The 26734-nt window shown below is 34.0% G+C and overlaps 2 protein-coding genes across 2 annotated transcripts; both read right to left on the reverse strand.

Annotated features, from left to right (window-relative positions):
* Positions 1-6499: 6499 nt before the first annotated feature.
* LOC138701627 (histone chaperone ASF1-like) lies at positions 6500-26015 on the reverse strand. The gene is made up of 5 exons (XM_069828719.1): positions 25972-26015; positions 25790-25884; positions 12167-12485; positions 8724-8871; positions 6500-8298 (listed from the first exon to the last, which is right to left on the reverse strand). Exons 3-5 carry the CDS (start codon positions 12469-12471, stop codon positions 8149-8151), a joined length of 603 nt encoding a protein of 200 aa, XP_069684820.1. The 5' UTR covers positions 12472-12485; positions 25790-25884; positions 25972-26015; the 3' UTR covers positions 6500-8148.
* Positions 6830-7934, reverse strand: LOC138701626 (NADH-cytochrome b5 reductase-like). Its single transcript, XM_069828718.1, has one exon. The coding sequence runs from the start codon at positions 7932-7934 to the stop codon at positions 6969-6971; it is 966 nt and encodes a 321-aa protein (XP_069684819.1). The 3' UTR covers positions 6830-6968.
* Positions 26016-26734: the final 719 nt, after the last annotated feature.

Here is a 26734-nt window from a genome sequence, read left to right on the forward strand (position 1 = left end):
AAGTCTTCATTGTCTTCATAACGAAAAACACATCATATTATAAAGATAATTTGTTGAAAGAAAATATATGCAAACATACAGCTTATGAAATGAAATCTCAAGTTAGGTTCTAATTACATTATTAATACTGTATCTTTCCACGTTATGAGAAATGTAAACATTATACTGTAGTTACATTATTATTTGTATAAGATACCGTCTTTTCATGTAGCAACATAAATTGCACTGTTACATCGTCATTCATCGTTAAAGCAGTGGCAGCTGGTGGTTTGAAAATATGGTGGTGCATAATGGATATCGAAGAGGGGTTGAACATACTTTACTTTAAAGTTTAAAACCGTGTATACCTGAGGGCGTATGCATATAAAGCTAATTTATATGCAATTAATAAATAAAATGACTAAATACAAGCATACCTATTTATACAGAAAGTCCAAAAGTGGACGGGGTCGTGGATGGAGCTCTCTATATTGCGATTTACCCTCATGAAAAACATTTGAGCACAGAATCGTCATCAGAATGCTACCAAGTACAAAGTGCAACGTTTTCGTTCATAAAATTCAAATGCAGCTTTCGTAGGCTGTCAGGAGATAGCAGCACTTATTGTCAGAACAACTCTTAGAACTTTAAAGCAAAATACAAGCTCCTTTATGTATTGTGCCGTTTGTGTGCATGTAGATTGAGAAAGTAATATGCGACTGTTCATTGCACAAGCTGAATGAATACATTTTTCATGCTTATTACTTCGGACAAATGTCTAGTTGAAACAGATACTTTCCCAGTGAATTTAGTTCCTTCTGCACTGACGTTGGTGTCTATGTCAGGGAGTGCGACAAACCATTCTCAATGAGGTATGCAGTAGACCACGCCTCTAATCCCCCTGTCCCCGCATTAGCCGAACATCTCTATAAACTACCTTCCCTAGGTTTTCAACAACTTTGCAAACCAAGAGGCTCGGAGGCTCCTGTAAACGTACAAAACAAGACGCCAGCTGCAGGTAGTCATGAATGAAAATTGTAAAATAAAATTATATTTTTAATAGTAACAAAGCCGGGAGATTAGGAACATTACTGGGGGGAGTACAAACCTGCAACCCCCTTAAGAAGCCGCCTTTGCGTTAAAGCATCCATTTTTATTTGCCACTCTCTTCAATTGTTTTGTTTTGACATTAGCATCCTGTTGGCATTGTGAATGGTAAGGCAAATCTTATATTCATGCCATTTGTCTATGTCCTCGCCATTCTGAATGGGCCCTTAGCTTTAAAGGAAACACTAATAATACATTTCAATTGTAGTTGAACAATCTCAGATATGTAAATACAATTACTAAAACTGACAAATGGAGCACTTACTACTGATGCGAAAAATAACAGCCATGAAGAAGTGACACAATGTATTTTATTGATCTAGGTCCAGGCTTCCTCAGAAACTTTGAAGAATGTACTTTGTAAGTTTTCAGATCAGAGATTTGTAAAATATTTTCTTCCAAGCATACTTCTTTCACCAAGATTTATAAATAATGTTTTCCAGTCCTGTTCTTTTAGTATAAACCCATTTGCAGCGGTCATCAGCACAGTGCACTCTAATGTTGACGTCTCTTACAAGCAAGCACGCTGGTGCATCCATGGCTGCTGACGGGTAAGCAGTAAGTGGCAGCGTTTCATTCATACCAAAAGTTACATAATTTGTTAGTGAAATTCAGCAACAGTAGTTTAATTTAGATATGCATTTAAATAAGCATATTTTATATAATTAATAAATACTCAGCATGTTCGTTTATAATGTCAATAACTTAAGAATATATGTTTCCTCTGAAATTGAATAGTCCACTGAAAGAAGGGGATTCTGATGTGTAGTACATCTCCTTACTTCACTGGAATGTGAAGACCAATTGTAATGTGGACATCTGTCAGGCATTTCATGCCTCAACAGCAGTGAGATGTCAGTTTCACAGAACAGAATTTGCAGCTTCAAGAAACGGTCTTCCCTGATGGCCTGATCCGGGTCTTCTCTGAAAAGTATTGAGTTCCTGGAAATGTTTTACAGTTCAAAGGATACTCTACGGGACATACTCAGGATCTCACCACTGTAGTGGTAGCTGCAGCCTTCATTTACAAGTGACTGCTATTGCCAAATTCTCAGGGCTTATGTATACTTCTCCCTTAAAACTTTTCAGAATCTCCACAGAGAAAGTTCACATTAATGTTAAAACATTGATAATGCAACAATACCCTCACAATGATAATTTTAAGTTCTAGCATGCTAGGGCTCGAAAACAACAGGTTAATAACACCATTGTTGGTAACATTACATTTATGTAAACATTGTTAAAGATCAAAATCTGTGTGGAATTGATTATTTTGTAATAATTCTGTGATATAGTAGAAGTAAATTTCATTCTTCCACATTTAGATGAGGTTTCTGTAAAAAAAAAAATCACAGTGTACATCGAAACAATTTTATTTTAATAAGAAAAAGAAACAGAAAAAAATATATATATGATGAGACGTAAATTATACAGTATAATAGTGATGCATTATTGTCAGACTACTGTACATGTAAGTAAGTATCAGTAGCTGTGTGAGTATGTATCCATTATGTACAAATAATTTTGACCAGGATTATCAATGTATCTGTAGATATAATAATTTATTTAAAGTTTATTGTATCGTTAAAAATTTAAAATTGTTTTGAATTTTCCTGTCCCCCATTGAATATTTAGTCAAAATGGTAGCATAGTAATTTACATTTTTCTAAGTACTGTGCCAATAATGGTAAAACTTGTGTAGACTGTAATCTTAATATCAAGATAATTTTCATATTAAATTGTAATTTTATCTTTCTTGTAGATTCCTATCATCTGGAGTAATCTCGGTTAAAATCTGCAATAAATTTCAGGTTACTTCCCACTTTAAATAGTTTAGATATGGGGTGTGATAACCATATTTTTGAGCTTCTAACACTGCAAACCTAAAGAAGAGAGAACTGTAGGATATCCAAATTAATGACTAAGACTGTAGCAGGCCAGGTCTAAAATGGGAGAGGAGAAGAATATGGTTGTAAAACAGAGAATCTGTAAAAAAAACTACAGTGAAATCCCAGTAAGATTTTTTCTGATTATTACGCAGTCCCAAATGATGTGCACTTTTCTCTGACATTACATTAAGATACCATACTTGCATAAGACACTTTTTTTTTTAATGAAATCTTCTTTGAGGTTCATTTGTATTAAGAATTGAAAGAAATGGAAGGTTCCTTATTCTCACCAACCCAAACAGCATACCTGGCACTTAAGGTTACATAAAATACTTCACCCTTTTTGTTACACCATCTTTCTCTCATAACTTTCCTTGGTGTATGAGCTAGTGATTCTGCATGTATAACAAAGTCTTTCCATATTGGATAAGCCTATGAAAAGATTTGCCTGAATGAGGAACTACTCGTAGATTCATTAGAAATTCCATTATCTACATTCAGAAAAATAATAAAGAATGGTGGGTACAGCATGAAAATTAAATACTGAATTCCCTGCCTCCACTAGTTGGTTGGACAGATTTAAGTGAAAACAAGAAATAATTTATCATCAGATTTCCAGAGAATCAGAATCTGTCAATGGAAGCATGTGAATGAAAAAATGGAGTGCTATCAGATCTGATTTCGAGATACGAGCCCCATACCATTTTGAATGTGGAAGAATTTGGTTTGTTCTGTAAGATTATGCTAGATAAACTTTATGTTTTCAAACGAGAAAAATGTCAGGGGGGGGGGGGGGAATTAAGTAAAGAAAAAGTAACAGTGCTCGTTGCTGCAAATTCTAATGACTCTCAAAATCTGCTTAGATTGTGGTAGGAAAATCAGCTGAACTGTTGTAATGCTTTAAACATACAAAGAACTTGTTACATGGTTAAAGATTTTGACAACAAAACGATAAAATCAGATGCAAGATTCTGTTCTTTCTATAGAACTGTCCTGCCCACCCTAAAAATGTGGAGCTTTCCTTTCTGACTCCATGTACAATTAAAAAGTTTCAGCCTATGGATCACGGCAGGATAATAAGTGCTCAAAAATGTTTATACTAGCAAATCGCCCTGCAGTATTAGCAGACAATGACAAGGAGAACTGAAACCTGTTTCTCATCTTCATATCACAAATTGCTGCTTGAGAAGAGTACATTGTACCACTGCAAACTGCTTCAGAAAACTGGATTTAATATATAAGAAACTCGATGATTTTACTAGTTAATGTGTATTGTGTACCTTTCTGTTCACGCAAATATTACCTTTCCTTTTAATTCCTGCGGTTCTGATCAATTAGATCTCTTTGAAATACATATTTTCAATAGAACAGTATTTCAGAACAGAGTGGAAGCATTTTGTGAAATCGACATGGAGTTGACATGCTCCATAATGTCCTTTGATTGATTGAATATTTCAATATAAATGCTAATATGTACGTGGGAAATATTATAATACAGTGTATAATGTATATATCGCACTCCCAGTAAAAGTGTTGTAACTCTAAAATTGTGATTTTTAAAGATATGCTATTTCCTAGTAAAATACTGCTGTAAAAATATTGTAATAAATAGGTACCAAAACCTTTCATAATTTACGAAAGTAATGTTATTTTCGATTATGACAGTATTTTACTGGTGTGCGATATATATATCTACACACATACATACACATTTTACTTGGTATCTGTCAAATTCGCAGTTCTGCTCTACATATACACGGTGAACCGTAAGTAATGTCATTGATTTCAAGGGTTATTCCTTGAGTTATTTATAACAAAAGTTTAATACATTTTTGCTTCTTTGTGCTTCCTTTTCGAGAAAAAAATTATTTTATATGAAACATTTCATAGCATATTGTGGGAAAGTTATTGAATTAATTCCCAGTATACTTAGTCAGTTTAAGAGAGGAGTGTATTATGATAATAAATGATTGAAAGAATTTTAGTTTTGTCCTTCAAATGTGCAGAAATCTGATCCAAACCAATTGAAGTTTTAGGAATTTTAAACCCTGCTGCACTATGACAACACTATAAAGCTGTCTGCACAGATGTAGCTAGCATATGCAAGGAATGAATGGGTGAGGTGAGACCTATTACTACTTTAAAAATTAAAGTGGGAGGTGACTATTTCTAACTGACCGAAGAAAATGCTCATAGTATGACAAAAGGAGATTTGTTAAAACATTAATTACATATTATGTATAATGTAAAATAAGCTTTTCTTATTGGCTGTGTTCATTGAATATGTAATTAAAATTAAGTCGAAGAGCTTGAAAATAAAATTGTTTGTACATCAGTATTATAAACAGTCTTTATCGTTAGTAACAATCGTGCTTAATATGCCACATTATTAAACTAGTGCCGTAAAATATTACCATGACAACTAAAACGTCATGAATTCTATTAAGAAGGCATAACTTGTATCATAAAGTTAACATTATGAAACGATTTGCTAGTGCTATAATATTTAATATATCAAATTTGTCACAGCAACCTCTTTTCTCATAGACCATGATATCAAACTACACATCATTACAAATCTGATGTAGTAGTAGTAGTAGTAGTAGTAGTAGTAGTAGTAGTAGTAGTAGTAGTAGTAGTCGTATCTGATGTTATTTCTTTATTAATATTGTCATACAAAAAAATAGCATATGAAACTCATTTATAATGTTATACAATTATTACATTTGTAAAAGGTATGAAACAAACTCATGTAATAAACTATAACATTATACACTTGTTTCATAATATTACTATTTTAATTTTGTTTGTTACTTCAACGTGAAATAAACCTATCATATTTTTAAATTTACCTTTAGAGTTTAAAATGTTTTAAAATTTAGTTTGCATAATGTGAAATATGCATCATTACTGTTCATGTTCTCTAGATTATTCAATTGAAATGGGAGTGTAGAAATATTTCTTAATCTTATCCATTTAGTTTGAAAGAAGCGTGTCTTATTGCCTGTGTTCTCTCAATATTTAATTAAAATTAGGTTATAGAGGTTTATTTTAAATTGTTCAATATTTTGTTTAATTTGAAACAAACAGTGTTTATTCTCCGTTATCTAACACAGTTTAAATACAAAAATTAAATGGTATATCATCTATATTTTTTCTTAATGAGTTTAAATGCAATGTACATGGCATGATGGTATTGACCTTCAACAACCCAGGTGGAGGGGTTTGTTCAGAGCAACACAACTCTCAGCTGATTGCAAGTTCTCATAATTTATGTATTTTAAAATGCACGTTTTTCTGGAAAACTATTCAAAATATAGCAAAATGGCATTTGACTTTTTTGTTGCTCTTTACTCAAGGAATCATCCACCAGAATTATTGGCATTACTTATGGTTCACTCGTATGTGGTTTTCACGTAATCCCTTGAAGAGTATTTTAAGTTACACTTTTGTGTTTAAATGAACAGGTATCAGAATCTAATAACTAAAAGAATGAAACTGGTATAAAATGAAATGATTAGTAATTCAATTGGATGAGATTCAAATTTATTTCAACCTAATTCAATAATCACCCCAAAATTCCCTTACAGCATTACTTTGACTGGTACTGTGAAACTGTATTTTGTACAAGTCTATTACCATAAATATTTTTCAGCAATATAGATATAAATAATACTTTCCCAAAATAAAATATTCTTCCTTGGGCATAAGATATATGTCAGCTGGATATTTAAATTGATAGGACTTCAAGATGATGTGTTAGAGGGGCTAAGGGAAACCAGAACGCAGATATAGGTATGTAAACAAACATAGCTGCTTGAATGCAAAATATTTTTACACACAAAGACAGCATACTTAATTTGAAATGTATTGTAACATCATACAATGTACCATTCCTTTTATCTTCAATAACATTAAAGTCATTAAACCTTTGGTTCAAAGAATAAAGGTATTCAAAATGAAATTGCAAATATGGTATAAACACATTAAATGTTAAAATAAATGAACATTATCATCTGGTATGCCAAATTTTTTCACATAGTTTAGCATATCCTTGTTGAATGACTTAGTCCCACAAATCAACACACGAACTTGCTTAAGTTCCTTGTTTGCAAGTTCTTTGTCTATCACCTCTTTAACAATTTTACCTTTCCTAACACTTTCACCATAACGAGATTGGTTTTCTATTGGTAACCTAGCTCTAGAAAGAAATATTTCTGCAGAAAAATTCCAATACAGAGTCAATTTCTGTAACTCATTACGTAGAAGAATGTCTTCAAAGTCCTTGCAAGCAAATAGAAGACGAACAATGGTGTCATCAGAATCGTTTTCTACAATTGACTTGGAGATAGAATACATTGGAGCTATTCCTGTTCCTGCACAAATCATTAGAAGATGTTTGTGGCCGTTTGGAACATACTGAAAGTTCCCACAAGGTCCTCTCCACTTGACAATATCGTTCTGTTTCAGAGTGCGGATATACTTGGACATTCTACCATTATCATAAAGCTTTATCAGTGTTTCAAATTGTCCTATATTGCTACATTTCTTGTCGGAGATAGGGGTGTAGGCCCTAGTTAAAACAATTTCCTCACTACACCTCATGATGAGGTGCTGCCCTGGTCTTATACCAAGAGGATACCTCACATGCACAAGCTCAGAATCTCTCACAGCTTGGAATAAGTACACGAAAGTGTCATGTGTGTGCTGCTGCAGAGATATCAGCACAAATGGGGTAAACACAGTCTGAGATAATGGAGACATGCTGAGATCTGTCACATTCGTGTCCAAACAATTTTCGCCATTGGAGATAATATCACTGCACTGTTTCTCCCATTCCACCATCTGTTCACGATAAATGTCAAACACACAAGGGCTGCAACCACTCCCACAGCAGTCTGATGGAAGAGGCTCCTCTGGCTGTGGTGGGAACAGGGTCTTTATATTTTCTTTGTTCATTGTACTTCAGTTACTACAAACCAATCGATTTATTTCAAAACATTTTCAATCCCTAGACATACATTATCCCAGTCTCGATTCTCTTGTATTTAAATGTTCATCACCACAATAAAGCACTCGAGTATTCACATCAGTAATACTTTCACTTCTCAAAATATCTTGTTCAGTCTCAAGTATAAATGTTATGTAAGCTAATCTTGAAAATGAACTATATTTACAACTCCATGCTGACGTTACTGTCATTGGTTGAGGTATTCAAGAGATTAGCTTTTATTGGTCCATCCATACTTGTTGTGTTGGCATCCAATTGGCTGGATGAGGAAGACATCTTATTTTGTTTGTTTGGATTGTCATCCCAATCCACCTGCAATGGAATATTAATAATATTTTTAATCTTCAGCTTAAAGCTAATAAGAAACTATGACTGTCATATTTCAAGATTTCTGAGCTATTAAAACAGCACATATAAATCCAAGATTATGAAGATTTCAGTTTTTTAAATGTTATGTTATAAGATTATATATCTCAGGCATCTACAGGTTTCATCATGAGAGTCATATCACTCAAGACTTAGAAGAGTCGCTATTTTTTTGGATCATACAAACTTTTCGATGGGTGACCCTTTCAGTTCATGGGCAATATGGTTCTGATGATGAAATCTATAAGTAGTCCCACAATATTTTAGAAATCTGATTTAAACACATAGCTGAAAAATTGAAAACCTTCATTAACTCAGTCACCATGAAAATCTGAAACTTCATACACAAGATTATTTATAAAAAATTATACCTTGAATCGTGTGACTCTTGGATTGGTAGCCAAAATGTTGCGCTGCAGTTTGTCGAACTGTGGAGCAGATGGGGGTTGAGTCTCCCGCAGTTCTGGATCACCATAATCGTTATTCACGTAATAACCCACACGAATAAATTCTTGACCTCTGAAAGAACAAATTTTTTATATAAGCAGTCTTGAAACTACTGTACATAATGCATATTATGCAGGAAATGGCCAAGTTTTCTTGTTATTATGTGCATCTGCCCATATACTGTATAAAAAATGCCTAACATGTCATAATATACCTTATTGGTGGTGTATACAACACACTTTGTTTTCTTTGAAAATTGGTCTGAAAAACAAGCTGTGTCTTATACACCAATACTGAATTTGTAAATGTGTCTTAAGCTTCATGGAAAGCTGTGGAAACTGAGACAGTGGTTAAATCATTTAAGAAGTGTGGCATCAGTATTGAACTGGATGGAACAGAAGAAACTTCTTGTATGAGGATTTAGATTCTTATTTAAAAGAAGTTTCAAGTGATTAGATTCTGATTCGGAAGAAATTTCAAGTGACTCTTCATTTAGCTCTAGAGATGAATTTCTGGGCTTTGTTGAAGAAGGTTAAAAGGTATTCTTTCCTAGTTAAATTAGATATTTGATGAAAGTAGACCTAAGACCCATATTTGAAATACTGTAACTTCATTATAATATTCACAGATAAAGTTTTTTCTCTAAAAAATGTGTACAGATAAGAGGGTGCATCTTATATGCTGGCAAATACAGTATGTAGTCTGTCGACGTGTAACTGATGACCAAAGGATTTTAAAGGACAATAAAAATCCTTAATATGATTAATTACATCACCAATTTTCCTCAGAAAGGGAAGTAAAGTTGGTAATTCCATGTCATACATTTGCAGTATGTAGAGGAACCTTATCCCTGAATAAAAAGGTTCAAACTTCATTTACCGACTGCTTCTTGCCCAGGCCAAAATCCAGTATTGCTAATTATCACCCTCTTCTTACATCCTATCATCAGGAGTAATGAATTCTGCCCCATATATCAGAAATGGACTATGATACTGTCAGACTATCAGAAATTAAGTCTTAAATCACGCTGTGACTAAATGGCCATATAAAATCATACTTCAAACAATCATAGTAATGAAGACTTTATAGGAGGCATGTCTCGGAATAACAAACTACAAGAACAACAATAAGCACCACACTATTACTGCTGCTGGTGCTCACCATCACTCCATACATTGTTTTCATTTTCTATGTGTCTACACCAAATAATGAGATGTATCACTTGAGATACTTCTGTTGTTAGCTCCTCAATACCGAGACAAACCAGTATGTTATGTATGTACAGAAAGTTACTGGCAACTGTTTGGCGCAATGTTAAGGCTGCCTGTAGAGTGGTGGCCAAACTCTTGACTCTGTTAAACAGTTAATAGTTACAGTATAATCCCAGAGAACACCATTTCAAGTACTTTATTCTCAATTGTGCACCTCTCTGAAGTAGTGGCTCTGAGATAGCATATGCACTTCCCATCCAAGTGGTCTGTGGTTCGATTCCCACGTAAGTAATGGAAGAAATTTATCTTACGCCTAAAGGACTAAATGGTTACTTGTTGTCTCGTGTTTGTCCTTCGATGTCTTGGTAGTGGCTCTGCACTGTGCCAAACTCACATCCAGTCAGGCTTGCAATGTGCAGATGTTTAGAGTTGATTCAGAGACAATACTCTCTGTCTGTAAGTTGGTATTACAGGGGAAGTAAAATGGACAAAGAAAGAAAGATTGTGTATCTCAGTCTCTTCAGAATAAAACTAATACACATTGGCACTGTGGTTTCACATTCGAGGAAACGAACAAGCAAGATTCCCACTCTGTTTCACAATATAATTACATCTTTTTCCTCACAGAAGGTGCTTGCTTGAACACTTTTTTTCTTGAGGATGATGAATTACATCATTGCATCAATTGTCACTTAAATTCAACATCTATGTAAGAAACTAGCAATATGTTAAAAAATCCATTCATATTTTCAAATTGCTAATAACTGAGTTAATTCCATGCATTCTAGTATTTTGTGGCACCTATCTTCTGTAGCTTTTTCTATAGCATAGCTTTTTTGTCACAATTTTACGAACAATTGTGTGTGAAACTTGAGGAAATTCAACAGAAAGTTTAGATATACTTACGACGTTGCCTAAACTGTTACACTAAACATTATATCATACACCTCACAAATTTTTACGACTATTATTTCTCACTAACAGAAACTGTATTACTGCATGAATCTCATCGCTGGTGGAATTATTTATTCACTTATGACAATTCATTCACAGCTGCCACCAAACAACAGAATGGCAAACAGCTGGTAAATGAGTAGTTCTAAGCTATTGCACATGTGCGACCCTGCCCTCATGACCTCATATGTCACTCAAATGTAATCACAACCAGACATATTTTAAGACACACCTTGTAGTATTAATCGTGGTGGTAAACATGTATTAATTTTCAATTGGAAAGATGAACCTCTACATAGTTCTGCTGCTATAAAATGATTGCCTGATATGCGGTTACATGTGATATAAACATTTCATAACAGTGGCCAAAATTAACTATTATTGAACAGTTTTAGAGAGTAATGCATGCAAGTTTGAGATTTTTAGCAATAGTGCAGGGTACACTAAGGGGGGGGGGGGGGTTACCGGGTTTGAACCCTCACCTGAACTTCTTGAAAAAATGACATATTTAGATTTGAATATTTTTTTATCCATAATCATTTCCCCTTCTCTAATTTTTCACTTTTAGAGCAGCTTGGTGCTGCAGCTGCAGCAAATTCGAATTATAACATTGCTATATTATAGAGAGACGTACTGATCTTGTAATAAAATGAAGCTTATGAAATTTAACTTGTGAAAAGGTTGTTTTGACAGTTCTACAGTGCAGATGTTGTTACAGATTGTGCATAGTCGATTTTAAACTCATTTTAATAGTAGTATTCACCCATTCGTTAGAGTTCTGACTTTATTGTGAAACGTTCATTAAATGTTCTGTGCATTGACAGTTCATATTTTTAATATAAACTTCACATTATCGTTCCAGGTTCTTTGATATGTCAAGCGACTGCAAAGCTCAATTTTACAATTTTCTAGCATAAAGTCGCACAGTCATTCTCACAAGATTAGTGAAAATTTGACATTGGCAAATGTCTTCTCACAGTCACAGCGTGACAATGTCGCAAACATTCTTTCCAGAACTAGTTTCACATCCCCCTGTGAAAACTCAGCTGATGATGATGATGATAATAATAATAATACACAAAATTTTAAATGCTGATAATGCAAATTGTAAACAATTTAATAATGACTCCCCCCTTAACAACATTCTGCGTATGCCACTGCAGTAGTGTAAATATGATCAGTACTATGAAATGTTGACGTACCTATACGAGCAGGTGAGTAGCACCACAGTGACTCCAATCACATCAGCTACAGGGATTTTAGCAGGATCAGGTGGATCTGCTTGGAATACGAACATGTGTCGTCCTTGTGGTACTGGCCCAACATACACAGTGTCCAACACCTGATCGAATGCTTCACTTTCTGCTGAACCCACATAAATAATGCGCCATTCCAGATCCTCCTGGAGGTCCTCCAAACACTCGAAAGTTATCTCGAATTGGAATGGATTCAAAAATGCTGATGGGTTGTCCAGTACAACCACATTCATTACCTGCACCTTAGCCATTGAACTCAACCAATCTGAAACAACAATAAATTGATTATCTACTTATATGAGTAGTGAAAAGACTGTTATAAATCTAGAGATGGCAGTTGAGATAAACGATTAATAACGAACACACTGTAGAATATCATTAATCAGACTAATTCAGAGAATAATTTGAATTAATAAAAGAATAGTAGAAGTGTAACAGCCAAAAAGAAACTGGCTGCAGTGGTATATGCGAGTTACAATAGATGGAACAATAATGGGCAAAGATTTTTAATCGTCATGGAGATATGTGATCGATGTGATTGTTGACTTCCAGCCATTTTTAAAAATCCCCCCTTATAATGCTATTTTCTTTTATCCTTCTTTTTCTTTTTGTCTGGATTAACGAGGTTTTATTATGTGTGTGTATGTACAGAGTGTAGCGGAAAAAGTGGACAAAACTTCCAGTATGGATTCTTCATATGTCTAGAAGAAAAAAATAGTTATATCAACTTATGTCTGGAAATGCTTGGTTTCTGAGTAGGGCCTGCAAATATGATCAGAGTGCACTCCAGTACGTTTGTTTGCTGGAATTATTTTGATGCAGTCTGTTTACATATCTTTAGATGAGCTGTTCAAAATGTCTATTTCCTGCCTGAATACAGACTGCAGCTCATTATTTCAACGAGTTAAGAACATGCTCCCAAATTCCTGGTATAGTTCTTATTGTCTGACAGCCTTGCACAATCTGCTTATGGAGAGTTCCTTCATTATTCACAGGAGTCGAATACATCAACGAGTTTAAGTGCCCCCACAGAAAGAAGAGCAATGGGTTGAGATCTGGTGAACGTGGAGGCCAAGGGATCAACAGACTGACGACAGAAAAAAATTGATAAAGAGAGAACAGTAACCAACTAGAGAATGGGGATAAACCGATAACAAAGTGGGCGCAGGAAGATGTAGAAAAAAACATTGTATAACCTGCTAAATAAATAAGAACCCTACAAACATATAGCAGCAAACTATATAATTGTACATATTTAAAAAATCACAATTAAATAACTATGTACATTAATTACAATATAGTAGACCTGGATTATCCGACCTAAACATGACTAAATGTGAGCCAATGATCGAGAACCATACTTGAAATTGTGTATTAGAAATAGGTTATATTGCTGTGTGATGATGCTATGGACAAGGACTTTTGGCAACTAGATTGGTTTGGGTTGAAAGAGGACCATTGTATAATGGAATATTCCTAATAAAAAAATGATTAGCTATGAAACAAAATACAAGAATCGTAATTTATTCAAATAGCAAAACCAATAAACCCCTTAAAAACAATTTCTGCATATCCACTTCTGGATGCAGTGTCTCTCCTTTTCTAAGTAGTAGGCTCGTACCAACAGCAGTGATGTCACTCTTTTGTTTCAAATACCGGTACTTTGAATTTCTCCTTTATAAGAAGGAGTGGGAATGAGATAGTACAAAGCCACATTTTTAACAAAAATATTTTTTTCTGCCAGTTCATTTCTTACATATATAGGGAAGCTATTAGTAAAATATAAGATTTACTCAACAAATAACATATGTATACGCTAAATAAATTATGATACTGCACTTAATAGCATTAAACTCTTAAACTTTTAACATGCTCTCCTGTTAAATTTTGTCTCTGTAGCTTAAGATTATATCATTCTCACCCCTTCATATCTATAAGGTGATGGTCTTCTGTATTCTGCTGGTTAGTTACTATCTCCACCCTTATATATTTGTATCAAGTTTTCAAAATATCAATCTTTATGACTTAACATTCAATAAATATAAAAACAAGTTATATTTTATAACATTTGTTCTAAATTTATTTATAGATGCAAATGTTTTTGCCCTCCTGGGGCATCATCAGGCAATTTATAACAATATAAAATATTAACATTATTATACATATTATGAAAATGTGTATTATACAATTGAGAATTAAGAGTGGGTTGTTGCCATCATACCCTCAATTATATTTTAAAAATGATTGGCCTGTGTGTGATAACACTATATTAAATTGTCAATAAACATTGATTAATTAAAATTTGTTAAAAATCATTAAACAAATTTTAATTAATCAATGTTTATTGACAATTTAATACAATGTTATCACACACAGGCCAGTCATTTTAAAAATATAATTGAGGGTATGATGGCAACAACCCACTCTTAATTCGCAATTGTACAATACACATTTTCATAATATGTATTCATTCATTCATTCATTCATTCATAGTGTTCTGCCCAAGGACAGGTCTTTCATTGCAAACCCAGCATTCTCCAGTCTTTCCTATTTTCTGCCTTCCTCTTTGTCTCCACATATGATCCATATATCTTAATGTCATCTATTATTTGAGCCGTTCAGAGCAGAAGTGGTGTAAGTCAAAATTGGGTAATGAGGTTTAAAGTAAAATTTCTGTAAAATACAGTCCAAAGTAGCAATTAATATGTCCTTCGTGCTATCCACTGACTACTAATAGTTTAAATAAATGTAATATTTTACAAATGTTTACTTTAACCCTCATTACCCATTTTTGACTTACAACACTTCTGCTCTCAACGGCTCATTTGATATCTTCTTCTACCCCAAACTCTTCTCCCATTCACCATTCCTTCCAGTGCACCTTCAAAAGGCAGTTTCTTCTCAACCAGTGACCCAGCCAATTCCTTTTTCTCTTTCTGATCAGTTTCAGCATCATTCTTTCTTCAGCCACTCTTTCTAACACAGCTTCGTTTCTTGTTCATTTCACATGCTCCATCCTTCTCCATATCCACATTTCAAATGCTTCTAGTCGCTTCTCTTCACTTCATCGTAATGTTCAGGTTTCTGCCCCATACAATGCTACACTACACACAAAGCACTTCACTAGTCTCTTCCTTAGTTCTTTCTCCAGAGGTCCACAGAAGTTACTCCTTTTTCTATTAAAAGCTTCCTTTGCCATTGCTATTCTCCTTTTGACTTCTTGGCAGCAGCACATATTACTGCTTATAATACACCCCAAATATTTGAAGCTGTCCACTTGCTCTATTGCCCCATTTAGTATTCGCAAGTTTACCTTCTTTACTTTTCTTCCTATGACCATGGTCTTCGATAATATGTATAATAATGTTAATATTTTATATTTGATATTGTTATGTATTGCCTGATTATGCTCCAGGAGGGCGAAAACATTTGCATATATATATATATATATATATATATATATATATATATATATAAACTTACAACAAATGTTATAAAATATAACTTTGGCTTATCTGAAAATCAACATGAATTGTAAAATCTCCACCCTTACCTGACAATTCTTGAACCTCACATGCACTTATCTACTATTCAATGTTGTCATTTTTTTGCCCTCTTGATTATATTTGCTGTCTTTGGTTAGTTCAGTAACATTTCATAATTATTTACTTCAAAGTCAAGAATTCAAGTTGAGAAAAAAACCTGACTGCCAGATAATTGAGACTGTTATAGTATGTGTGAGAGGATAAATTGCAGGTTTTCAGCAACAAACAGAAATTACTTACGATGAAGATCATAATTAAAATCAACATTCTTGAAACAATATGAAAACTGATCACACAAAATGCGAGCAAGGAAAGCAAAGTAACTATTACCTGGTAAAGAGTGAGGTAGGTTCATGAGGAAAAGATCACATGCTAGATACTGTGTTTAACACCAATGAGTTACATCTGAATGCTTTGGGAATCATGGGCTGGAAGTACTTTGTACTAAACAGGAATAATATTCTTTGATAGTAAACTAACGTAGACTACAAAACCTTTACATCAGCAAACTGTTCCTCAACAATGAAAGAAAGATTTACTAATATAGCTTTGATAAATCTTTTCTTCCGGAAACAGTACGTCTTTCATTCAAGATGACTGAAACTGCAAATAAAGAAGTAAGGTTTAAAGCAATAATGAATATTTTATTTTGTGGGACATAAAAATTTCACTCCAAGTAAATGATTTTACAGTAATTTTGTTATTTCAATTCTTTCTGTTTCTTAACATCAGATTCAAAGATGTGCAATATAATTATTTTAAATGGTTATTTAATAATGATGTATCAACTATGCAGTCATTTAGTATCGATGGAATTAGTGATACGAAAATAATAATTGGCAAGATGATTCCAAGCATTTACCATGGGTATACCTCACATTCACCTTACAGTTGGGAAAACCTGAAGGGAGGGGGAATCTAATCAGGTAATTAACCCAAGGAGTATTCGAGCTCATGCCTGAGCACAACCTTAAGTCATCTTTACTACATATGTACGAAGCTGAGTCAAAAAGTAACCTTAATATATAAATAAAAAATCAGACTCACATAGATCGTAGTACTATACATATATGTATATAACATCTGTATAACAGGAACACTTGCATTGAACATAATAGGGACTATGCTGAAAAGTGATGAAGTGTTTGTAATCTTATTGTACATATTCAATTAATAAAACAATTATTAAGGTTACCTTTTGACTCTCCTTCGCATATTAATTAATAAATATTAAATATCAATCCAATACTTAGGCCTACGTGATTCTTAAAATTGTGCTTGAACACTCCATAGACTCTCATATTTCCAATAATCTTTAATAAAGCTAATCGTACTTGCTGCCATCTTCAGCTTAAGAGGTCTGCCATCACCAATCAAAACAATTTTCAGTGTATTCACTGCCACCTAAAAAAATCAGCTGCTCACTACATGCTTCTGTTGAACTAAAAACGCACAAAATACCCACCGGTAGCTTTCAGTTGCCGCATGTGCTCTCATTTTTAGTGGAAAAAGGCATGCACAATTGAATACGTTTCATTCACTATTGCATGCATTGCTTGAATGCTTAAGACTGAAAGAGAAGTTGAACTATGTAGATGCACCTTTAGAGCATGAGTCCCACTTGCTGTCTCTCCATCATGCCAACAGTCTGCATTATATTATAGTAAAAAGCCTTTATAACGAACACCAGAATAACTAATTTTTCAGTTTTACGAATTTTTATATTGGTCCCCACCATTTTTGTATACTTTTAATATAGGAAGAATACCTTTATAACAGAGACCAGTATAAAGAATTTACCAGTATACCGAATATAAAAATGATCCTGATGAAGGAAGAAGTATTTGTTATAACGAATTTTTGTAAGAAAGAATTGAATATCCTCATGCTGAAACCCAATCAATCCATGGAGACTTGAAATATGACTAATGTGTAGCTTATCGCACACAGTGTCACTGAGTTGCCTTTGAACCTAAGCTGACTGACTGACTCGTATATAAAACTACTGTCTGTGTGTCTAACCGTTGCAGATGTATCTAATTGGTTGTTCTACTCTCTAGCCTTTGTATCCAAGTTAATTACTATTGGTGTGTACACAATTTTGAACACATTCGACCTGACCTATGTGTGAGAAAGAACTGCTAAGTCAAGTAAAAACATCAGTAGTATGAAGCGGGGAGATGTGGCTAGAAAATATGGGATCAGTGCATTGACTCTTTCCATGTTTCTAACAGGAAAAAATTTAGTCTTGAGATCAACTCCATAGGATCAATCCGGAAAAAAAAAAAAGTGAAGACAGCGGATTTCAAGATGAAGATAAAGATATCTACAGATGGTTTGTGAAGTGTTGTATATGTGCATATATGCATATTTGTATTAAAATACCACTTTCGATTCCTTTAAAATGTGTGTTATTACTCACTCAGAAGGAATGCTATATATAGTATATTCACATGGAAATTTGATTCAAATTGTACTTCTGTGTTCAGTATGAATTAAATATGATTATCATTCAATATAGCACTGTAAAGGTAAATTTTTTCCTTCATTCCAGTTACTAGATTCTTTAGGAATAATGTTTATCAGTACCAGTGTTGTGTGGTGCAATTTTATGTGAGGGAAGCAATAATACAAATTTTTATATGTAGGTATATTACAAAACTGATAGTAGCCAACTCACCTAAATATATTTGAAGACCAAAGCAATTCTCCTCTCTTTAGCAGCAAAATCATTGATGACTTGAGAAGTCCTCATTACTGTGAATGGTTTCCAGTAATTTTTTCTCTATAGAATATGAATAACGAATCTGCCTTGACCAGGATAGGCACTCAGAAAAAGAATTTCGTGACATTTTAAAATCAGAGAATTCGTAATCCTCATGATTAAAATTTAACTTCTGCAATGAACTTCTTTTTCACTTTGCTTTCCTTGCCTTCCATATATGGCATGCCACTGATCAATACTAATGTAAGTTTAACGAAATTTCATTATCCCTTCAAATTCGTTATAACGACAGTTTACTATACTTAATAACACAGATTTATGTAATGTCTATCTTAAAATTCAATGTCTACTTAAAGAGTAAAAAAAATATAATCTTTCTTGTTATGTCTTTCATTGTATCATTTCTCAGTCAAGATATTGCTATATAGAGAAAAGAACTATAATGTTTTTCATGTGACTTAGTTTGTGCGTCTCATCTTCGTGGCTGCAATATTTTGTCTGGACATGTAATATCTAACTTATAACTAACAGCAACTGAGTCTTAGAATTACAACTAAGCAACACTGCTTAAACGCAAATGACTTGTGCTGTTCTGGGCGGCTAAATGCCACAACTTCCATGAAGTAAGTCACGTGAAAGGGGGTATAATTATGCTCCATGCCAAAATTTAATATGCACTCACTCAAGAAAACTTATAACTCTATATCTGTCAACAATATCTGTGCTATTTTTAGAGACTATGTAAGAAATATGTCAGTATAATCTCTGCTGTACTTCTTGTACCCTCATTAACAGAGTAAGATTCCACAGACATTGAAACAAAGTAGCTTGGACGGTTCTACACAACCACATATGGTGCATAATTTATGTACAAAACTAATACTTAACAAGCTTCCAGTTATTGTCTCATCTTCCTATCTTAGTGTGTTTCTTTTATATTGTTCCAACCAGCATAAGATGACTGGTAATTGGAGCAGTTAGGAGGAAGTAAGCAAAAGTAATTGTAGATATGATGGATGAGTGGAAGAGAGAAAAATTCTCTCCAGCACTGGGATTTGAACCTGGGTTTTCAGCTCTATGTGCTGAAGCTCTATCCACTAAGCCACACTGGATTCCCATCCCGATGACGAATTGAATCTTCCCAGTCATACATCTATGACACAGTGCATGAGGGTAGGCCACTAGAGGGAACCCAAGAGGTGGAACTTAAACTGAGAGGATTCAATTCATCATCGGGATGGGAATCCAGTGTGGCTTAGTGGATAGAGCTTCAGCACGTAGAGCTGAAAACCTGGGTTCAAATCCCGGTGCCGGAGTGAATTTTTCTCTGTTCCACTCATCCTTTATCATATAATGACGCAGAATTTCTGCACGAAAATATCATATGTACTTCAGTTCATCATAATAATAATTGTAGATAATTTTTATCTCATATCAAAATGAATCTACGTTCACATGAATTTACGTATATAGTAATTTTTTTAGTTTTCAATTTTCCGACATTTTAAACTGCTGCAAATGTAGGGTGATCTGATATCTCCTATTTCCGGGAAGACCAGTGGTCGAATTGGGTTGGTATGAGCTGGTATGGCATACTGGAAGTAAATTAAGACGCCACTAAGCATACAGGCAATAAAAATTTTAAATTGCCTTATTTAGTGAAGCGGATCACACAATCAATTACATTAACCAATAGTGTTGTCATACTCATTTAGTCTGTGTGCAGGAGCAATGTCTTATTTGAGCCGTTCAGAGCAAAAGTTGTGAAAGTCGAAATTGTGTAATGAGGTTTAAAGTAAAAATTCTGTAAAATACAGCGTAAAGTAGCAATTAATATGTCCTTCGTGTTATCCACCGACTACTAATAGTTTAAATAAATTGAATATTAATTGCTACTTTGCGCTGTATTTTACAGAAAGTTTTCTTTAACCCTCTTTACCCATTTTTGACTTACGCCACTTCTGCTCTGAACGGCTCATTTAACCAAAGTCCCAAAATAGTTATATCACAAGTCTGTGCATACCGGCAGTAATTTATTTCCAATTCGACCAGTGGGGAAGACCCTCATTTTTAATTCTTGTCTCCAGAGAATAAACGTTCCTGCTTTTGTCTCTGGGAAAAAAAATTCTGTCCCTTACATTTCTAACACTAAAATTTTAGTTGCAGATAATATATTGGCCAATTGCAATTAATCTACATTTCTGGCCGGTCTCCCTCTGGGACCAAAATAAATCTGGTCATCCTATGCAAATGAACTGGTCCCATTGTTATTCATACAGACTGTATATTTGTATGTTTCGTACAGGCTTAGTAGAGAAGCACAGCTTTTCATGTCACTTTATTCTTTCACAGAATCACTAACGAGCATATACATAATTATATAAAAATCGAAAACAAAGCTGCAAATTCATATTCAATGAAAGTAGTAATCGTCAAATATAATCAAATCTATTTTAGTACTGTGTTGTAACTCATATAAACACAAAACATTTTATACAGATTTTTAACTCTGTCCTACGAGATATAAAATGTAAGGAATGTAAACTAATGTGCATGTGCTAGAAGTCATTTACACACTGCACTCCATAGCACATTAGCTTGGATTGACAGGAAGTGAATATATTACTCAGAATTTCTGTTCTATTATGTTTAATTCAAATTTGAAGAATATACACTTCCAATATATGCAGTATTCCCAGGACGTGTTCAAATATGAATGTATTTGAAGTACAGAATCTTTGGCTAAAGTTTACAAGCAAATGTAACTGTTTTAGGGATTGAAAAACAGTCTAATCAAGAAGCAAAGTATTTAATGCTGACTTCTTGTTTCAAAGTCATTTGTTTACACATATTTAACAATATAATACAGTTGCTCCGAAATCAAAGCTATTTTTCAAGCCCTATCAGTTTATGTATAGATAAAAAAAAATTACATCTTGGAATACACTGTTGAATCACGTTTCCTTAAATGTAAATCAATGTTCCAGATGAAATATTTGGTATATGCTCTTCGACTAAAGTGGATCCCCCCAAATATGTTGTTTGGGCTTATGCATTGTCCATATACAAGTCTGACCGATTCCACTCATGCCTACCAACTTGTAGCCTCTCACTTCCAATTTATCAAGAATCATACGAGGTGGTTGTTCGGCAACATAAACAGCACTGAAACACATTACATTACTTCAGTATTTAGGAGGTACCATTGGGGAGAACATGATAACTGGAGGATTTTTATGTCGGAACAAGTGGGACAATTCACAATTTATACAAGACAAGGTTTGAGGACTTTTAAGAATCTAGTAGCAATAAAATTTATGAATACTTTTTATTTTATTATTACAAAATATACCTAATGTTTGCAACATTTCTTTATATTAATAATTATTCTTGCAAATTTTTAGCATTCTGTCTGTGTGTTTTTTTTTTTTTTTTTTTGTGTGGTGTGCGTGTGCGCTTATGCATGTGTGATAGAAAAAGGGACCTCTCTTCTCCCAAGTAAATTGTAAGGAGAGCTGAAAAACAAAGTTCAGGTCATAAATATCTATTTCCTGTTTTTTGTTGATCTCTTTTCATGGTATATTCTCTACCCATTAAATGTTCAGTTAATTGCATATTTCAACGTGAAATGACAGAAAAGTCTTACAGTTCACAGTCACTGCTGCTAAAAGGAACCTCATATCAACAAGAAGTCCCATTCTGTGGTATCATGGTTATTTTTGTCTTAAAATGTTTATTTTTTATGCTCTATAAGAAAAAGCGAAGGTCAAAAGTGTTTTTGACGAAATCAACATAAAACAAGATATTCCTAACAGAAAATGAGAGAATTGAGATTCTGATGACAATAGAATTTGGTAACAGAAGATGTACCTACACAACACTTTTTAACGAAATTCATCCAAATTGGTCACCTACTTATTTCTCAGTCAATTGTGGATAGAATAAAAGCGAAATTCAGAGAACATGGACATGTCAGAGACATAAAAAACCATTTTCTGTTAAGAATATCTTGTTTACCTCTGATTGAGGGTCTGGCTGATATGTAGGCCTACATCTATTATCAGGCAGTACATCTCACTTAACAATAAGTTATGTGTCAGAGGAAAAACAATTGTTTGTATACACGTCTGAAGTCTAATATGTAACTAGTCGGTGATGTATGCAATGGCGGGGAATGGAACTGGCCAACCTAACCCATTATCTCCTGGCTTAGGTGCCTCATAAGTGGTGTTTTGTTGGTATCACTTGTGAGGATTGTTTTATGTTGATTTCATCAAAAAGCTGCTTTCATAATACAGGGACTAACAAAATGTATCAACAATTAAATTGTTATCATAGTAACCATAACCATAGTACTTCTGTAAAAAAAAAAAATGCTCCTTCAGATGATATTAAAAAAGACTAGGATGCCATTTAAAAATATTCTCGATGACGTCATAACTCGCACAACGATAGTTGCAAATATATTTTGTTTCCATAAAAATATTGATTTCTAAATACGAGGTATGTTTGAAAAGTTCGTGGTCTGACATATAGATGGCATTGAAAACGTGTCAACAATGCCACCATTGTTAGTGGCCATTTTACATTAGTTCAAGCACGAAAAAATACCTCCGATCTTTTGAGGCGGTTTGTGACTATTGATGAAACTTGGATCCACTACTATACTATACTAGAGACAAAACAGCAGCCGAAACAATGAAAGCACAGTGATTCTCCGCCTCCAAAAAAAGCAGAAGCTGTTCAATCAGCTGGAAAAGTCATGGTGTACGTGTTCTGGATTTCTACGGGAATAATCATGATTGACTATTTAGTAACAGAGAGAACAACCAGAGAATATTATTCAAATCTCTTGCAGTGACTGAAAGGGAAAAATTCATGAGAAGAAACCAGGTATGGCCAAGAAGAAAGTGTTTTATCACTAGGGCTCAGAAGTTGAGGAAAAATACTTTTTTTTTTCGAGTGTCTGAAGATGAGGCCCAACATAATGTTTATTTTGGGTCAATGTAGGCTAGAAAATGGTGGGTTTTATTTGTCCTTTTTTTGCCTTTTCGGCGTTTTTTTTTTGGCTTATTGGTCCTTTTTTAGCCTTCTTTTTAGATCTTAATGGATTTCTTTTTTGCAACTTAGCTTCTTTCGACTATATACTTACTGCCATTTTTACAAATGAAGAATCCATCACGAGATCTCACTTGCTTCAAGTATGCACCAATGACATCCGTTGATGTGGAGAGAAGTTTCTTGATGTTTTGCAACATGCTGTCAGAAAACCAACGATCCTTTACGCCTAAGAACCTGAAGATGACTATTGTGATGTAATGCTGACTGAGGTAAGGTTTCCAAACTCCAATTTTTGTAACCCTAGTGTGGTTAAGCCAAATATGATTCTAGTTATACTAATTTCAATTTCTTTCTCCAGAATGTTCATTGTTGGTATGTTGAATTCAAGCTAGGTGGCAAAAATTGTTCATTCTAAATTTCCAAGTACTTTTTTTAACAAACACGGATTTTCTTTTTCAAATTATGATAATCTAAAAAAATGTCTAATGTTTGAATGAAGAAGCATTTAATTCATATAGCTTACTTCGCACTGTATGTTGCATATCACCAGAATTTTGTATTTTTGAAACATTATATTCATTAAATATGTAATTAAAACTGATTAATAATGAATTTGGATCACCTTTTCACGTCCCTTTTTCCAGTCTTTAGGTCCTTTTTAGGATATCTTTAGGTCTTTTTAGGCAATTTATAGGTCTTCAACTTCCGACCCCTATTCATCACAATACCTCCTCATACATCTGCAATCACAGTTGCTCTACACGAACTACGGTTTGAATTGTTGCCATACTTCTCCCTAATCACCAGATCTCGCACTTTAGACTTCTTTCTTTCCTCAAAAATCATTTGGCTGGGAACAAATTTTCGTCAAATGATAAGGTTATCACAGTAGCAGAAGGCTTTCTCGCAGACCTCGAGGAATCTGTCTACAAGGAGGGTATAGCAGCATTTTGCAGCACTGATGGACTAAGTGTGTGAATCTCAGGGGGCATTATGTTAAAAAATAAAGATTGTTTCAGAATAATCCTAGTTTAATTTCTGTATCAGGCTATGAACTTTTCAAACAATCCTCGTAAGGTATGACGTGTCTGCGCTTTTTGTCATTCAATTTTAATTGCAATTGTGTTTTACTTTTGAAACCCATATATACTTAGATCCATATAAATTACAAACGTACCTATACAATTTCAGTATTTTTCTCCCATTTTCATTTAATAAGTAAATAAAATACGCAAACTTTACTCATACTACGACTTCAGCACCTGTAGGCTACTTATTATACCTACGTTTATGTTGTGAACACACTATTTTCTACAGTGTACCTTTGTCATTATATATTTAATTGTAACTTATATTTGCAATCCCGGCTGTACAAAAGCGCTACCACTGGAAGACAAATTTTCAGTGGAATATGTTTGAATTGGAAGCACAGCTATTCATATAAACGTATTTAAGGTCCAGGGGAATTCTTCGAAGGACTGTGGGATGAATTCATGTGTTAGGAATACTGTATAATAGAAGGGAATATAAGAATCATTCAGATGAAAACATGGAGTGCTCAGGATGCCACATGAAGTTGTATGAGTGTTCAGACAAGAAGACGAAGTAGTGGATTTTCGGCTCCAAATTGCGTCGCTCCTTAATTTGTCTTTTGTTTTCGGTATAACTCGACTAGAAGCCAAGAACCTAGGTAAATCAATCATGCACCTACCTTTTGTAGCGCTCTTGTACATAAATACCGAAATTACATATTGTATGCAACAGAAGAATAAATGTCACCCCATACAGTTAAGTAGTTTATAAAATATTACAACCCTAACCTCTTTAGGCCAATCTTCGATATCGCCCCACACAACACGCGGGACGACGTCTGATTTAAGTTTCTTTATTAGTTAAATGGGGAGATAGCTAAGTGATATTAAGCCGAGGTATGTGACAAGGTTAGTGGGTTGCTGAGGAGATTATTTAAGTAATACGAGGCCAAGGAAATTGTAGTATGGGGAGATACAGAAGTCTTTCTAGTTGGTAAGTTAGCCAATGCAAAAAAGTCATGAAATTGAAAGACAATACATAGAAGTCTTTACTGAAGAGGGCCTCCAACAACACACATTACACGCTACCGAAATAATACAATAAATCAATAACTCCTTTCAAATAGTAGATTTCATGCTACATTATTTATAATTATTATTTGTTCGTTGATCTAACATCAATGTTGCCTAATTTAATTCTGCTTACAAATTATTTCCAGGCTCAATCTTCTTAACAGCACCCAAGTACGACATCAATTCCGTATCAGAAAATTCGTCTCCTACGATAGTAGGTCCACTTTCCTGAAAAATTCCCGTATTGTCTTCAGTCATTAATTATACTGTACCAAATGGGCATATTAAGAATGCACAGTTTCAAAACTAACCTACCAATCTGATTTGTGTGGTGACTAAAACATAAGGCATAATTCAATGTTACAACAGTGCATTGGATTAAACTTGATCAAACACACCACAGTCCGCCATAAACAAAAGCTGCAACAGCTGTGCTATTAGTCAAATTATCTACTATTTTATTTTATTTGACAAAGACCTGTAATAAGAATAGGATTAAAGATCAGACTTTTTCGACATTATGTATATTATTCTTTCAACTGTCTTCTATTAATTTCCAAATCTATTGGAAAGTTAAGAGGTAGAATTACACACTATACTGTGTGATGAATATTAGGAACTTTTGTTCTATTGGCACTATTGAAATATTGAATTGCAATGTTCAGGACTGCCATATCACTGAAGAAGTCATTTTGTGATACGACACATACATATGTGTGTGTGTGTGTGTGTGTGTGTGTGTATATAGAGAGAGAGAGAGAGAGAGAGTATATTATTCTTTCAACTGTCTTCTATTAATTTACAAATCTATTGGAAAGTTAGAGGTAGAATTACACACTATACTGTATGTGATGAATATTAGGAACTTTTGTTCTATTGGCACTATTAAAATATTGAATTTGCATTGTTCAGGACTGCCATATGACTGCAGAAGTAATTTTGTGATACGACACACATTGCTCTTTGAACCGTACTACGTGCTTTCAGGCTCATTTACGGTATTGCTACATTGTTTAATAATAATAATTACGAAAGCACCAACGAGTTAGAAGAATCTCTCTTCTAACTCTGTGGAAAG

Source organism: Periplaneta americana, chromosome 6 (assembly GCF_040183065.1).
Source record: "Periplaneta americana isolate PAMFEO1 chromosome 6, P.americana_PAMFEO1_priV1, whole genome shotgun sequence".
NCBI classification, from domain to species: Eukaryota; Metazoa; Arthropoda; class Insecta; order Blattodea; family Blattidae; genus Periplaneta; species Periplaneta americana.